General features: G+C 35.2%; 2 protein-coding genes across 5 annotated transcripts; both read right to left on the reverse strand.

Moving 5' to 3' along the window:
* Positions 1-305: 305 nt before the first annotated feature.
* Positions 306-5,270, reverse strand: LOC108196291 (nuclear pore complex protein NUP50A). The gene is made up of 2 exons (XM_017363514.2): positions 5,111-5,270; positions 306-2,083 (listed from the first exon to the last, which is right to left on the reverse strand). Exon 2 carries the CDS (start codon positions 2,039-2,041, stop codon positions 695-697), a length of 1,347 nt encoding a protein of 448 aa, XP_017219003.1. The 5' UTR covers positions 2,042-2,083; positions 5,111-5,270; the 3' UTR covers positions 306-694.
* A 1,313-nt stretch (positions 5,271-6,583) lies between these two features.
* LOC108195767 (coatomer subunit beta'-3) lies at positions 6,584-17,404 on the reverse strand. 4 transcript variants are annotated; one of them, XR_001801606.2, is made up of 26 exons: positions 17,250-17,404; positions 17,052-17,072; positions 16,876-16,937; positions 16,160-16,214; positions 16,032-16,068; positions 15,559-15,884; positions 15,345-15,476; positions 15,107-15,255; positions 13,475-13,543; positions 12,982-13,132; positions 12,807-12,872; positions 12,495-12,683; positions 11,955-12,095; positions 11,769-11,843; positions 11,478-11,654; positions 11,304-11,395; positions 11,099-11,215; positions 10,372-10,486; positions 10,141-10,212; positions 9,631-9,827; positions 9,455-9,548; positions 8,868-8,974; positions 8,451-8,580; positions 7,835-8,075; positions 7,371-7,437; positions 6,584-6,890 (listed from the first exon to the last, which is right to left on the reverse strand). XR_001801606.2 is itself a non-coding variant. In XM_017362718.2 (26 exons), exons 1-25 carry the CDS (start codon positions 17,250-17,252, stop codon positions 7,409-7,411), a joined length of 2,772 nt encoding a protein of 923 aa, XP_017218207.1. In that variant the 5' UTR covers positions 17,253-17,399; the 3' UTR covers positions 6,584-6,890; positions 7,371-7,408. The 4 variants fall into 4 exon arrangements, 1 of the variants encoding a protein (XP_017218207.1); XM_017362718.2 differs by having other exon boundaries at positions 7,910-8,075; positions 17,250-17,399; XR_001801607.2 differs by having other exon boundaries at positions 6,741-6,890; positions 7,350-7,437; positions 7,910-8,075; positions 17,250-17,392.
* Positions 17,405-17,419: the final 15 nt, after the last annotated feature.

Genomic DNA, 17,419 nt, shown 5'->3' on the forward strand with positions numbered 1-17,419 from the left:
TTTGCCTTCACCTTCTAAATCTATGCAGTTGCAGACTCTTCCTCTATCATGGTATCATGGTATTATAGGCATGTCTATCATTAGCTCTTTAAGATTCTCAATTGTTAACTTGGAGACTCGTCTCGTTCATATGTTACTGGTCATTCACTCTTTTTAACAGGGAATAAGATGCTAACTACAGGAATAAGGGGTGCTCAAAGTATAAGGTCTTAAAAGAGACCTTTTCTTACACCATAAGCATAAAGGAAAATAATAGCACAGCTAGACAGAATTAAACTGCAAATGAATTTAGGAGGAAAAGAACATGAAAAAGTAACAAAACAAAGATCGGCTTAATATGTTTGATCAAATATCCGACAAGCAACGTTATAATCTTTACCATAGGCCAACATTTCAATCAAAGCATAGCAAACAGTTTCTACACCTTTAGTTTTTATGGTCTTCATTGCCTTTTGCACAACATATTATGCAAGCCGACTTTGTGACTGATATATTATTTAAAATATACCTTAAGACCCACAACAACAAAGCAACTCTGCTCTATGACTCTGATTCTGAAGGGCTTACAAGTAGCCAGTCTACACCAAGTCCCTCCTTGTCATTTCCTCATCTCAAGAAAAGAACAAATTGTCCGCGTAAACAAAAACTCTGACCTCTTGGCATTTAAGCAAACAACTTTGAATAATTTGGTGCATTACGGGGAATTTTCTGGAGTCTTCAGTCCAGCAGTAGTAGTCTTACCTTTGTGCTCTGTGACCACCGCTCGAAACTCTTCAGCTATGGAAGGATCCTTGAACTTCAACGCAAAGGTCGAAAGGCCGTCCTTCTTTCCTTCACCATTACTGTTCATGCAAGCAAAAGTTACTCCTTTCTTCTCCATAGCTGTCAGCTTCATCTCAGAATAGAGACCAGCATTCAAGATTAGCCTATAGTTTCCTCTGGCTCTCATAACGAGTCTAGCTTTTCCAGTCCCAGTTGAGGAAACATTAACTTTGATTTCTCCTTTTCCTCGCTCTTTCCACCCTCCATCAAGAAACTCGAAAAGCACAGAATCTGCATTAAAAACAGACTTCTCATTTTCCTCCCCTGTCTCAACAGTAACCTCTTGCATTATTCTGCTACCCTCGCCCTTATTAGCAACTGATGCCCCTAAATTGCTTAGAAAACTAGATTTGCCAAACCCAGAATCAACAGCAGAACCATCTTTAGAAATTGGGCCAAATGAAAAAGTAGAGCTCGAGAACCCACTTCCTGCAACCCCAGTAAAAGCATTTTGGCTGCTTGAAAGCTGGTGAAAAGAGCCAAAAGGATTAGCTCCATCCTTTTGCACATTTACACTTTCACCGTTGTCTCTTTTCTCATTCTCACTTTTGTTATCCTCAGCATTCGTCTTAGCCTCATTATTAGTATCTTCAACTCCATCAGTCTTCACACCAGTTGATTCAGCGTTGGTCGTCTCAGTAACAGTATTATCTATCTCCTTGGCCACCTTAGATTCGGTTTTTGGTTCACCAGCACTGCACTCTGAATTCTTATCATCAACTTTCCCTTCACTACTTTTAGGTTTTTCATCTTCAACAATTGATTCAGTCCCCGCCTCCTCAACTTTTCCCTTCTCAGAGTCCTGATTCACTCCATTCTTTACCACCACTGTTTCACTTTCTGATTTCTTATCACCATCTGCTGTTTCCTTTCCACTATCCTGTTCCACTCCATTCTTTACCCCTGTATCTTCTGATACTGAGTTAACATTTCCACCTGCAGAAGTAACCACAGCTGGAGTATCACTTGAATTGGTAGGAGGGACGAGACGAATCCCTGCAAAAGGATTAGAAGCGGCTGCTGTGGCAGCAGATGGCTGTTGCCGGCGAACCTTAACTATTCTTCTACTTGCCAGAACATCATCGCTTGCTTTCTTAAAGGTTCCAGTCTCTTGCTCAGCATTGTCTTCATCATCATCAACACCGAGAGTCTCTTTAGTTATTTGTCTTCCAGCCGTTCTCTTCTTTGAAGCTGGAAGGGTATTTTCTGCATCACTCATTGTAGAGAAAAACTACAAAAGAACTGCCTTCTCTGCAAAGAACTGGCAATAAAAATCTAAAATCAACAAACTTAACTAACTATACTATATATAGTTATACACATATAATCAACCGGAACAAAAAAAAACCTAGGCACACAATGAGAAAGTGAAGGGAAGGGAGACATAAAATTGCACGGTTATAGAACTATTAAAATTTTGGATACAAATACTCTACTCCCTCCGTCCTCGTGAATTATATACGTTTGGGAGGGAGCAGTGTTATTAAAAGCGCGCATATGCGAGATGCGATGCGATGCGAGGTAAATGCGCATTGTTCTGATTATGCGATGCGAGGTTAGAGATGCGCGCGCTTTTCTGCGCATGAAGAGCATAAGCGAGATGCGAGAAGCGCAGGAAAAGCGCGCTTTTTTATTTTTTTTGACTGGGCTGTCGACTAAGCCATTGACTGGTCTGTTGACTGGGTCTTTTTAAAAGAAAAGGGTCATAAAACCCTATAACAGACAGACACGCATCTTTGATACCATACAACACGTACATACACATACATAGGCGATCGATTGAACAAGATCTGTGCAGGATAATCTCCTTCATGGTAATTATCTTCTTTCTTGTACACACACACATATATATACACATATACGCACACATATCTATACACATATATACTGATTATGATAATGATTATTTAGTACAGACATATATTATATATGTGTATATATATGATCATATTATTTATTTTTTACTAATAATATATATATATATAAACACACAAATATATGATATTCTGATTAGTGACTAATTTACGGCAAATAGATGGCTGAACGAAAAGTCGTGGCTTGGAAATATTCACGAGCGGTGAAAGAGGGTTGTTCAGTTCGACTACGTTGGAAATTATCAACTACTAGGATTTTAGATTATCTATTTGTGCCCTAACTTTGAACCTGATTATCATCAACATGTTCTATGACAATCTAATATGCTTATTACTTGTTAAATTTAATTGTTATGCATTTTTTTATAACTTTTAACGCTTTGTTTCAAAAAGCGCGCATCTCGCATTGCGCGTTGCGCTTATGCGCCAGGAGGCCCTTTGCGCTTCAGTGCGCATATCGCATTTAATAACACTGGGAGGGAGGGTTCAGCACACATTTTAAAGCTCTTGTAAAATATAGTTCCATAAACTTTTTTTAAAAAAATTCTTCTGAATAAAGATATAATGTTCAAATTTTTATTCAGAATTTTTTTTATAAAAAAATAAGTTATAAAACTATACTTTATAGAAGCCTTAAAAGGTGTGCCAAGCAAATGGTAAAAACTTTATAGAAATGAGTGGGACAAAGAGAGTAGCATTTAAGGGAAACACTTTCAAAAAATATAAAACAAGAATGTAGGACAGGAGTTTACTATTATAATTGCATATCTTGCATTAAATACAATCTACACATAATACATCTACAGAAAAACCTTTCTGCACACGTTATCTCATTCCTAAAACTGCAACGCCTCAACAGTTATCACACTCAAGTACAGACTAATCAAGATCAATATATTAGAAAATTCTCCAAAAATCGAAAAAGTTCAGTGAATTAATAACACCAATTAGGAAGAATTCTGAAAGGAATTACATGGAAAACTTGACCAATTATTTTTTTTTTAAAAAAAAACTCTAAATGCAACTTAAACAGCACAACACTAAAAAAAGACAATACTTCATTCAAATGAGGCTTCTCAGCAACACGTCCGAACATATAAATACGAATTAACCAAGTAAACTTTCAATCGCATAGAATACACACGTCTCCATACATCCACAAGCCCAACCAACATGGAAAACAACCCACATCTCACAAGTAGCAGAAACAAACATAATACTGTAAACAAAAATTCAAAAACCTGCACCTCACCGCCCTAACCCCAAAACTTCTATATCCTGCAACTTTATGGTAAAAGAAATCAAAAGGATGGCTAATTGCTTCAAACCTCATACACACATAAACTTTCCCATAGATACATTACTCACCAATACACAATCATAAGCCACACTTCACCGACCTTTTAAACGGATATCGCTAAATACTAGCAGCAAAATTATATTACACTACAACTGCTACTCTGCATCTATTCATCATGTCAATTAAACAACTTCCGCAATTATTATTCATTCAACCCCAAAATTAAATCCTACGAGACCTTGACTCGACCTTACAAGTTACATCGTTAAACTACTTACGCGATTATAATTCATTCAACGCCAGATTAAATCCTACAAGACCTCGAATACTCCTTGCATAGTTAAACTACTTCCGAGATCATCACTTGCTTAACACCAAATTAAATCCTACAAGACCTCGATTCCTCCTTGCATCACTTAAACCACTTCCACGATTGTTATTCATTCAATACAAAATTAATTCCTACAACACCTCAAATCCACGAAAGCCAGTATCTAGCTACCAAAACCCTAAAAGACCTAAAAACATCATTTCTACTACCAGCACAATTCTATCACACTAAAGCTGCTATTTGCATATATTTCTTACATCAGTTAAACTACTTCCGCAATTCTAATTTTTCCAACACCAAATTACCTCCTAAAAAACCTTAATCCTCGAAAGCTAATAACTAAGTACCAAAACCCTAACAGACCTAAAATCACCCAATCCAATACCAGCAGAACTTTATCATACTAAAGCTGCTACTTTGCATCTATTCCTTACATCAGTTAAACTACTTCCGCAATTCTTCTTTTTCCAACACCAAATTACCTCCTACAAAACCTCGAATCCTCGAAAGCCAATAACTAACTACCAAATCCCTAACAGACCTAACACATTATTCGTAACAACCTAATAATCAAATAACACAATCCAAATTTCACATAACACAATCAAAACACAACCTAATCAATCAACTTAATCACACATACACACAATAACACATCAAATCGAATTCAAATTCGAATTAAAAATCTCGAAAATCGAGCAAGAAGCGGGCATACAGCCATACAGGTAGATATATAGATACAAAATTATGTAAGTATAGGTACAGAAATGGGGGAGAAGATACCTCGGGATTGGTGAAATGGGGGGAGCGAGATGCGCTATATGTGAGAAGATGAGTAAGAACACGATTTATATACAAACCCTAGTTTATCCGACCTAATATTATTGTATCGCAGTATGGAGATTTTCAAGTGGACCGAAATGCCCCTTGTTCCTATTGGGTAATGGTACCTTTTGGAGGATATAATTGGGGACTTATCGGTAATTTGGATTTACTATTTTTGTCAGGATAATTTGGATTTTTCTTGTGTAGAAAACAAATCTACGGGGTCCTGAGAAATTGGATGTTTTTCGGCTTGTTTTATTTTGATTAGAGCTGTAAGCGAACCGAACTCGGACGAACTCTTATCGAACTCGAACAAAATCTTAACGAACCGAACAATGTTCGATAATTTTATCGAACAAAATTTCATGTCCGAACTCGGTTCGGTAACGAACCGAACCGAACACGAACTGTTCGCGAACATGTCGAACAAAACCGAACACAAACCGAACACAAACAGTTCACGAACAATGTATATTTTTAAATAATATTTAGGTTATTTTTTAATTATTTTAATGAAAATAATTAACCCAAATATTTTATTTATATATATACAACATATACAATATCAATTTCAAATAATTTTACAATTACAAAATAAAATTAATACCTAAATTATGGATATTATATATTATATTCACATATAATATTATAAATATTTTTATTTATTGTCGAACGAACACGAACTTCTCGAACTCGAACCGAACACGATCTTAACGAACCGAACACGAACCGAGCACCCTAAAAGTTCGGTTCGGTTCGTTAAGCTTATCGAACAGAAAATGTTGTTCGAACTCGTGTTCAGTAAGCTTACCGGACGAGCTTACCGAACTCGAACACGAACCGAACCGAGCGAACTTACCGAACAGTTCGTTTACAGCTCTAATTTTGATAGCCAAATTTTATGTGTATTTCAGAATATTATATTCGAAATTTTATGTGTATTTCAGAAAATTATATTCGATTTTTTAAATTTGTTTGCTTGACTCGAATCATTATTTTATTAGTAATTAGTAACATTTTTTGGTGTTCCTGCACTGGACTCATTTTTTTTAAAAAAAAGAATATTTTCAAATATATTTTTGCTAATTTTAGCCTTAAAAAGAAATTAGTAGAGCACAATTAAAAAAGAACTCTTTTTTTAAATATATGATTTGTTACCCATACACTCTTCAAGAGATGATAATATACAATATTCAGTGAAATCGGTAAAGGACTAAAGGTAGACTGGTAGAGACAGAATATATTCGAGATATGAGGAGACTTCTTTTAAAAAAGAGGCTGAAAGATTTACATAATTGCAACACAAACAGATAATTCTGGAGTTAGCAATATCCTTATTTTGACACACATACTGGAGTGGTTCAAATAATTCTGAAACACAGATAGTTAAAATCATTTGAATGTACTCTTCAAGTAAATCTGCAGCAACACTGAATCAAAAAATCTTTGTAGAATTTACAATACTGAATGTCATCAAAACGTTGCACAGCTATCTCAATCATCAATCATATTACTGACTCTGCATTCGAAGTGGCTACTCGAAAATTTAGCCAAACAAATTGGCTCCCGAAAGTTTTTTGTAAACAACTACTACAGGTAACTAAACTGGACTTCTGACTGATGCTTTTAAGTATATATAGTATGTATTCTGCTGATAAAATTCAATCGCCTACAAATCACAGCTCTGGTGAACTGACACTCTGTTCCACAACCAACTCTTCCAGGCCCTTCAGAGAACCTGGCAAAGTAAAAACTTGCTTAAATAATAAACTAGGAGAAGCCAATAGTTTGGGCAACAATTAAAAATAAAATTACGTAATATCTTCAAGGAGTAAGAGATTGACTCAAGACAACTGGACCGTGTTCCATAAATCACCACAACCCTGCTGCTAAATCCGGAATAATAGATAATATCCTATTAGACCGCAATTACATGAACTTAAGTGAATTTCATAAGAGGACAAACAATGACACTTCCCCCCAAACTTATATCTATAACTACATTCATAGTTATCAAACATGAAAAAGCATCAAAATCACCCCCAATAGCCATATTTGCAGTGTTGGAAAAGATGACAAGCAAATAACTAGTACTTCATACAATACACTGTAGGAGAATTTTTAAGAATTGTTTAACGACGATACATTTATATTGCATGATAAATTTAGCAAAGAGGAAAACACAGTATCAGCTCACTTTTAAGAAAGACTATCTGACCTCAAGGAAGAATTGGATACAACAGGAACCAAGTGTCGTCACTGAATCTGGTGCCGCGGTGTAAGCACTGTGAATTCAATGTGAAGGAAGAAACCAATAATCAGACAAGACAACACCCAGATTAGAAGATTTATAACCAGACTGAAACCACAAATTCCAAGAATATTTAAAATGACAAAAATGCTTTATATTTTCTTGTGTTTCTAATTTGGGAAGAGGGATCACCAACATAAAGGAACAATCATAAAATTTTTAGCTAGTCAAAATTCAAATAAAATACAAACTGAAAGCTAGGTAACTCTTGGTATTAACATTCTTTACTTGGGTATTTCTTTTCAACTAAAGAACAAAGAGAAAGAAAAACTAATAACTTCAATTGAAAATGTCTACTTTAAAGTGGATTAGAAACATTTGTTGTGGAAAGTGAGCCAAATATGGCAACCAAGAGAAATTCAATTAATCACCAGCAACAAAATTGGGATTTCACACTGGCCCAACCAATTTCTTTTAAGCTGACGGGTTTCCTGCATTATTCGTACCCCACTCTTCTTCAGCTTCGTTACCATTGACGAATACTGCACCATCTGTAGAGTCTGCATCCACCACAACACTCTCGTCATGACTATCATGATTTTGATCGTCTTGCCCCTCCTCTTTCAGATCATCCGTCCCTTCTGGCATCTCATTTCCAATCTGCTCGGAATCCTGACCAAACAAAATACAAATGGAAATTAGTTCAACACTGAATTTGGAATAATATGTAAAATGTAAAATGGAGACAAACCAACCAATTAACACAGGAAAGCTAAACATTCAAGAAACATGAAAAAAATCACTGGACCCTCTTAACAGACTGTTTTTACAGTATGAAGTATGGAAAAATATAAACTCTACAAAATCAAGTATATCTATAACACAAACAGCAATGTGATCAAACCAAACACTCGAATAACAGCTGTATAATCTTGAACCACGCATCAAACTTAAAAATGCACATTTAGCAAGATAAATTTGAGCTACTAGAAAGCGTATTTCAAATTTTCATATTTTGTTTCAGAATTTATATACACACATACATACCTCATGATCTAGGCCACCATTTTGATGGGGTTCCTCTTCATCCACGTGCATATTTCTAAATGCTTCCACAAGATTGACGTTTGATTTATGGATGTGGTTTACATACTCAGCAGCAGGAGGATAACTATTCCTGCAAAGAAAACAGAAGATTTTGATTCCATGAGTGTTAAATAATTTCAATCTCAAAAAAAAAGGCCATTGCTATCTATTGTGCTGCTACCAGCCACTTCTCAGTCATAAGCAAGTAGAAACGATTATGAAAATTCCACTTCAAAGCATATATAGAAGTTTAATTGCAATACAGATATCAGTGGAAATTAGATTGGGAAATTAAAGACGTTGCATGCATACAACGAAAAAAGGGCAATACAGCAGGCATGACAAAAAAGAGACAGGGAGGCAGAAAGTAGATTAAACCTTGTCTCTGAAAGTTTTGATTCGACACCAAGTGCAAGTTGCCAATCCTCAAACAAATTTGGATACTCTTCAGGATCAGCCAAAGATTCCGCAGCTTTTTGGTTAATCTGCATCAATTTTACAGGGGAATTTACGAAGATCAAAACACAACCCTCTATGTTGGGTAAGAAATTCAAAGCTTGAGATGCAAACAAATTTAATCACAAGTGTCCGCGAACTACAAAGAGTTTATATTGTATGGGGAAAGTGTGTCGAGGAATGAGAGAATATAGGATACTTTATATATATAGTACAATTTCTGTAAACCAATGGAAACACGTAAAGGACTGAGTCTCTAAGGAAAAAAAAAAATCATGTCATATTACAATGCTCAAAAGACTTTTGCCGCCTTATTTCATATGCATCTCACTTGTTTCCCTTGAAGAAAAGAACAACTTCTAAAAAAGTCCTAATAGACTCTTGTTTAAAGAGCATAAAGCAACCATTTGTTTAAAGAGCATAAAGCAACCATCTTCTGCATGATAATACTAGCACGTGCTTAAGAGTTGAAAAGAGAAAGATGAAAAAATATGTAAAATGAAATTAACCTTGACAAGATCTTTCCTCCAAAGAGCAACTATTTCTGAAACTTTGCTAGGTAAATAAGATCTTGCCATTAGAGCAGCTTCGGGTATGCGATTGCTGCCAGGAGATTACAGTTAAAATTATAATCACAAGCAGGAGCAAAATAAGGACACTGAAATCTGCTTTTTGAGAAACTAACCTGTCAATTAAGAGCTGTAGGCAATCTTCCACCTTACCCAACATAAATAGACAAAGAAATGCAACATTGTTTTTTCCATTCTCTTTGGCAAGCAATGCAAGTTTAGAAACTTCCTCCGCATCTCCTAAAGAAGAGTAGAGTAACAACAAACCGCTCAAGTCATTTGCCTGCCTTAAACATTCCTCAGCCATCTCCAACTGCATCACATATTTATATAGTGATTAGAAGTGTCAACCAAAAGTAAGCAATATAATCTGTGGGTACCTGCACAAAGTTTTAAAATGCCCAACTAGAAGTGTAAAGATCTAGTCAAATGGACAAGACTCTTAAAATTAATATATTCAGATCTTAAATAAAAGCTTTACAAACTCAATTTTCTTCTAGAAATTCTCAAGTGTCAATTAATGAATATTTGAATACAAGAAACAACTAGGCATTGCAGAAGCATTTTTTATATTAGCTAGAGTTAAAAAGTACAAGTTGAATCATAACTCAATGTAAAATAAATACCATTCCAGCAGACATCGCTAATTCTCCCAATTGCTTCCATTTGGTTTCACTCTGAGATACAGTGGCAATTTCCTGGTGGAGTATAAACTTATAAGAAATATGCAGCATTAATATTTTAGAAACAACTAGAAATATAAAGAATATTTCTCTAAGCTGAAAAGTAACTGGGCAGTGTTCTTTTTGAACTATAAAAACTAATTCTGACTACTTGCACAACTTCACATCAGTTACCTTGGCAATCTCGAGCCTCCCAAGCTGTATAGCCAGTTCAAATCTGTAGTCAGGATCTGTAGCAACTTCTAGTGCATCCTCTATCATTCCTCGCGATTCCAGGAAATGGGCCACACTAGACATGAAATTCAATTTAATTCAATTATACAATTCATGCGTATGGTTTGGTATAACTCATAAGATACATGATTCAAATTAGAATCTATTTGTACTAGATGTGATAAAAGAAATACCAGACTGAAATAAAATAGAAATAATTGAGACCCACTGCACGAAAGAGTTAAAGGTTATTAAATATTAGTTATACAGAATAATCCATATAAAAGGATTTGACACATCTAAAGCAATGTGTACAGAATGATCCATATAAAGGGATCAACAGCTCCCCTGGTATGTGAATGATCCTGATCCTGGTCGTGAGGCAGATTTGGGTCTGCCGCACACCTTTTATATTCTTATAGATATCATGTCCAAACAAACTACTACATTGAAACATCAAAAGATATATACCACTCAGAAAATGTAGTAAAAAGGGAGAAACCTACTTTTTTTTTAAGGCCCTAAGAATTCACTAGCATTATGTGGAGCATTTGTGAATCATGTCAAAACAAATCTATCCAGTTCAGACATATATTCTTCGTTTTAAATGAGTGCAATCCTCTGAAGAGTGCAATTGTTGATAGTCAATTTTGAAATTAAAGATAATTAATGGTTTAGTAAAAGATACCTATTGAGCTGCTCTTTGGGTATTGAAGGTAGAATCTGATTAGCTTGTTCTAGTGCACCACGCATCACAAGTGTCTTGTACTCTATCAGGCTGAGGAGCAACGTATATCCAATAACACTGCATAGGGAACATAAACAAAAACTTGAACACCAATTACCGTAGCAGTCAATAATCATGATTATGGCTACTAGATATTTGTTCTCACTTGAACTCTTTATCGATGAGATACACCCTACTCTGATTGGCAAGATATCCCAAGAGGTACATAGGTCGGTCCAAATGAAACATTGTAGTTACCTGAAAGTTAATGTAAATTTTAGCTCATCAACTTTCAGTAGTATATGAACAAGTCAGCTAACATTTTTAAATTTTACAATACCTCTCCACCGACACAGTAATTAAGCCTCCAAGAGGAATTGTTATAAATGAAACAATCTCCCACCCAAACACCGGTCCTGACTCGTTCATTTATCTCGTAAAGGAGCTCAAAGGCATCTTCTACTCCTTCTTCATCAGCTGTTCTTCCACTGTCCAGATGTGCAGAAACTACTTCTCGCTGCAATAAGACTAAGGTAAGAAGCATGCTACATTTTCAGAAAAAATAGGGATAAAGAATATAAGAAACCAACTCCCAGACCCAATGCTACAAATAATAAAAGAGGGTACTCACATTGAACTTCAGTATGTAAAATGAAGTATCACTAGCAATAGCCACCTGGTCGCCACTGTCGGCCCAGTAAAGATTCTGAAAAAAGACACATATTCCAACAAAAAAGTTATGGAAGTATTTAAAAGTTTTTGCAATCAGCAGAAAAAAAAAGGTTTTGACACGATATTCAAGGTATTGAATGCTTACTTTAACAGTAACATCAATTCTTCGTATTAACCTACACTCAGCCCAATCATAAAAACAAATAAAGTCATTTGAGCACATTGCCAACAAGGTTCCACCATATATACGCTCAGCAGAAAACGTTGGCCGAATACTTTTCTTTTCCTGCAAAATATAACAAAATTAAAATAAATGCACAATTACTTGATAATTGATACACAATCATGTGATAACAGATAGTCTTCTTTTCAGGATTTTTTTTTTTTTTTGAGATACTGATGCAAATGGTCATCTTATTTCGAATAATGTTTGATGAGGAAAATAACACCACACGAGAAGAACAAGGTTGTATATAGGAGAACTTAACATCATAATAACTTCAGCTGGAAGTAATAAACTTTTCTCAAACTTGCAATAAAAACAGATTTTACAGCTAAAATCTTTAAAATTCTATTTGTTCAGTTTCTTCTTGAAACAAAACAAAAAACAAGGTATGGTCTCAGACTATGTCTACAACACATGAGTATTTGACAGAAGGGTATAAAGAGTAACGAATATACAGACCTGGAAGCTTTTACTAAAAATTTTAATTCTTGAAGTACTTTCCCTAGCAGCATATTCTCCATCAGGTGACCAAGCAATCTCTAGTGCTGAACCAAATGATCTATTTCTCCAAGCCAAGGCCGTATATATAATGTACTCACCATCTCCGCATACAACAACAAACCGCCCATTGGGATTATGCTTCAAACTCTGCGAGGAAACATATATATTATGCTATTACCCAAAGTTGTCAAAAGAGGCATGTAACAAATAATTAACAGTTAAATTCTTATATGGGCTTTCATGTGTGTGTGTGTGTGTGGACCAACTCACTTGTGGATAAAGATCACAGGTGCCCAACTCCCTAACTGCCAAAGGCAATCTTTCTCCATCAGAAACCTTTAGAAAAAGGGGGTGAGATTAAAGTTCAATAGGTTGCCTCATCAAGATATGATATAACAGTAAAATTGATCCATTATGAAATGAGAAGACACCAACTGAGCTAGACCTCATTATCTGGTCCCACACTCCTAATGTTAACAGTTTGGATCTCATTATGCTTTGCCCATATAACTTTTCCGCTGTTGTCCATACTAGCTACAGGTTCCTCTCGTCCGATTTTCACCATGATGGTCCCTTCATCATAACCAATAACAACCCTGTGGAAGAAAGTTAATACAAAGATACTGGGCTGTTTTTGACAAGAATAGATTTAAAAACAATGAAATTTCCAGGCAAGAAAATAAACAAGATTCTATTACATTTTCATCTGATATCCCAATCAAGAAACCCACAAAGATCAATTCAACTCTAAGTTTCAATTTTATTCCCTCAAGAACTTGCTCCTTTTACAAGGCTTTAATGTGAACATCGGGCACTCAAATTTGACAGTATTAATCAAGTTACTAATAGCACACTAAAATTAAGAAACCTAATATCTGACAAAAAACTAATCTGTCTCTAAATCACATAATGAATATAATCATGAAAAATAAAATTACCTTCTTGACCCTTTCATGTATCCAACGGCCCAAACTCTTTCAAGACCATAATTCAATGTGTTCTCGAGTCTGCAATTAAAAAAAATAGTTAAAAACATAGAAAAGAAAACAGGAGCAAAATTAGAACTGTTGTACCTACACACCAAAAATTTAATAATTACAATAATAATTGACAATTGACATGCTACAAGGGAATGCAACACGATTAAGGTTTTGACCTTTGACGCATTTTCTTTCAATATTTTTTTCTTAGAATGCACAAAATCTGCAAAAGGCTTATGACCTTCCAACATTTTGTTTGAAATGTTAATCTAGGTTAATTTCACACTCGGCCTATTTAAAGTGGTTGTTATGACCACTAAGAATAGATAGTGGCTACATTAAGAAAACTCTAATGGGACCAATTTCCTTGGCCGCTGAACTCTTTTTGGACTACTGAGTTCTCTTTAGGCTGGGCCTCAGGCCTGGGGAGTTGGCTGGCTGAACTCACCCAGTGACACAACTAATGCCATATATATTACTGACAGCTGCTCTATATGAAGCCACAAATACAAAAGGTTCACTGATGAGAAAAGCAAGTCCTAACATCGTTTACCAACTTCTAATTCTTTACAGGCCTCATGAATTTAAAGTAGAGCTAATACACTGAAGTTCATCCATCCAGAAGACAAAGAAGAAGCCAAAGAATATAGGTCAGATTATAGATAGAGGATTAGCTAATAGCATGGATCCCACTTATGTTGGAGGCTTTGCTCAATGCAACCAGAGGTCCTAGCATCACATAATCTTCTAAGATTGACAAAAATACAAGTATACATAAGACAATAGATAGGTATTGGGAACATAGGGAGAAGGAAAAGAGACAGGCATTATGGAGGGAAGTCGACTTAAGAGCAAAATATGCACAATCTTCATCAATCATCCAGAACTTGATAACTGATATATAGGGTTCACACTATTATTTAGGGTTATTGCTAATGAATGGGGGCACCAAAAAAAATAAACTTTTAGGGACACATTTTCCTTACAAATATAAAGAGCAAAAAAAAATTAAAAAATATATGAGCACAAAAATTTCTTAGGGGGACACATTTTAAGACCTGCTCTTAAATAATTAATTGATTGCTCTGAATAAAAATATAATCGATGCCATTACTTATCTTTTTCCCGATATTATCGGTAGGTACAAAAAAAAAATTCGCTTAGGGCTTTAGATATCTCAGGGCCAGCCCTGGATATACACTAATATATACTAAATGTGCACTATGAGTTTTCTTTTTTGCCAAGTTAAATGTGCACTATGAGTTTGCCTAACAAAATTCGGAAGGTAAACAATTAAGGGATGACAACGGCCAAAACCCACTGCTAAATACAAAAGAGTTGAGACAAGACCTATTGTTTCCATACACAAACAAGGAATGATGCAAGCTAAAACTATGTGAATGAACTTTACTGGTAATTAAACATGTACATAGAGAACAAGTAGTCTTCCGGCCATTGAATCGGTAGAGCTTATAACTTTGATAACTTGAAGTTTAGATAACTTCATTTTGGTAACTTTAATTTTTTTTTTGTCACTTAAATTAAGTTCACAACTATTATGGAGTAACTTAGATAAATGGAAAAAAGTACCTATAAGTAGTTGAGTGCCATATACGGACAGTACCATCCTCTGAACCTGTTATTATTATGGGAAGTTCAGGATGAAAACAAACAGCAGATACATTGTGTGTATGACCTTCTAGAGTCTGAACACAACTCTTAGTTTGGTAGTCCCACACCTGTTTAATATAATTCAGACACACAATCACCGGGGATTACAAACAGAACCAAAATTTCAAACAACAAAACGATAACAGAAGTTGCAGACCTTAGCAGTATGATCATCAGAACCAGTGATAAGATATGGTTTATCCCCACCAGTAAAATAATCTACGCAATTGACTCCTTTCAGATGCGCGTCTAATGTGAAGTTTGGATCAGGAGAACCGAGATTCCATATCTTCAAGAGAATATATTAACATCTATTGTAAGCAACTTTATAAGATTACTTATGTACTAATTAGATGAAGTCATGTACATACCTTGATGGTACGATCAAGGGATGCACTTGCAAAAGTATTGGTGTCCTTTGGATTAAACGTAACTTGCATGACATAATGAGAATGACCCTCAAAAATTTGAGTGCACATCCATCCCTTCTCCCAGTCCCAGAGCTTTATAAGCATGTCATCAGCTGATGACAGCACGTATGGAAGTGTAGGATGAACAGCAACACATCTAATATAGTCTGTGTGCGCCTCAAAAACTTTGACCTTATCCATTGTGTTGTAATTGTACACACGAATATACATATCATCTGCACCAGCAACAACCCACTGTTTGCGGGGTATAAACTTTGCTGACCTTACTGCAAGGACAATAGGTAGCGTTCACTAATATATCAGCTTAAAATTTGTATTGCTCATTAAAAAACAAATAATAAAATATTCCAACAATATATTTATATATATAGACACACATGTTGACCAGATACAGAGATACGCATATAAAGTACCTGGTAACTCTGTCACCTCGAAAGATTTTGCCATAGTCTGCATTGGTGAGAATGATGATTAAGTTTGCAACGAACAGTTACAACTTACAAGTATATATTAGATAGTATAACAATTAACAGGCCCATACCTGAGACTGGTAATTCCATATGCAAACAGTGCCGGAGTACAAACTTGCCAGAATCCTGATAATGCAGATATATATATAATCATAAGGGACTAGGACTGACTTGTAAAAAAATTAAATTACCATAACAACTGGATTATATATCTTCATCTATCCTAGTACAATTATTCAACCATCACTTAAATACTTAATAGCAGAAGACCACGGAAAGAACAAAAAAACAGTATAATAAGAATATAATGGTTCGATAACACAGGCAACTTAATAATCGGAAAGAAGTAGTTATGTACCAGGAATTCAATCTGGCAGACTACAATTCAAGCATCCTTATAAATTAACCAGAAAGAGAACAGTGTCCGAGACAAATTTAAGGTAAACAATATAAATCTATATTGGACAGAAAATGCAGTAAATTCTGTATGGAGACTAATAACCGGTCCACAATATACACAATTAAAGGAATCCAATGTTCATTCTGTAACAAGACAATCTAAACATCCTTATATATTAAACCATAAAACTATATATTAGATGGACAATGCAGTAAATTCTAACATACAACCTAATATTCGGTATACAATATACACGTATACTGGAATTCAACATTAGCTCGTACCAAGACAATGTAAACATCCTTATATACTAAACCGGAAACCAGTACAAACAAATACAACAGAAAAACACAACGAACTCCACAACACAAGCATCGTAAAACTCACCATGGCTCGGTGGGATGCAGATCGACAGACTTTACTCTCTCCGATCTCTGAGCTAGTTTTCTCTGATCCACCAATCACAAACATCACTAAATTACTCAAACAACTAAACACAACTAACAATCACACATATACGAGCTCGCTTGAGCGAAAAATTAACCAAAATTATATATAATTACCTTGATTTCGAGTCTGAGAGGCTGTCACCAAGCAATGCCACAATTCAAAACAAAAACAAATCGAAGTCAGCGAGCAATCAAACAACGGATCTAAATCTAAATGAAAAAACGTCGGGATCGAATTCGAATTAATGAAATTAATATCAAACAAACAGAAACAGATCTAACAAACAAAAAATGCGAAGTGAAGAAACTAACCATTGCAATTGGATCGAATAAGTGTAGATCCGAATGAGATCCGAGTGAAATGAACGAACTGAGAGATCTCTTTATTTATTTAATTTCGATTTGAGTGTGTGATGTGATGAGGGGTTTGGATATTGTTAATTCACGAATATATATGAACACAGTTTGATTCTACTTGTAGT

Source organism: Daucus carota, chromosome 7 (assembly GCF_001625215.2).
Source record: "Daucus carota subsp. sativus chromosome 7, DH1 v3.0, whole genome shotgun sequence".
NCBI lineage: Eukaryota > Viridiplantae > Streptophyta > Magnoliopsida > Apiales > Apiaceae > Daucus > Daucus carota.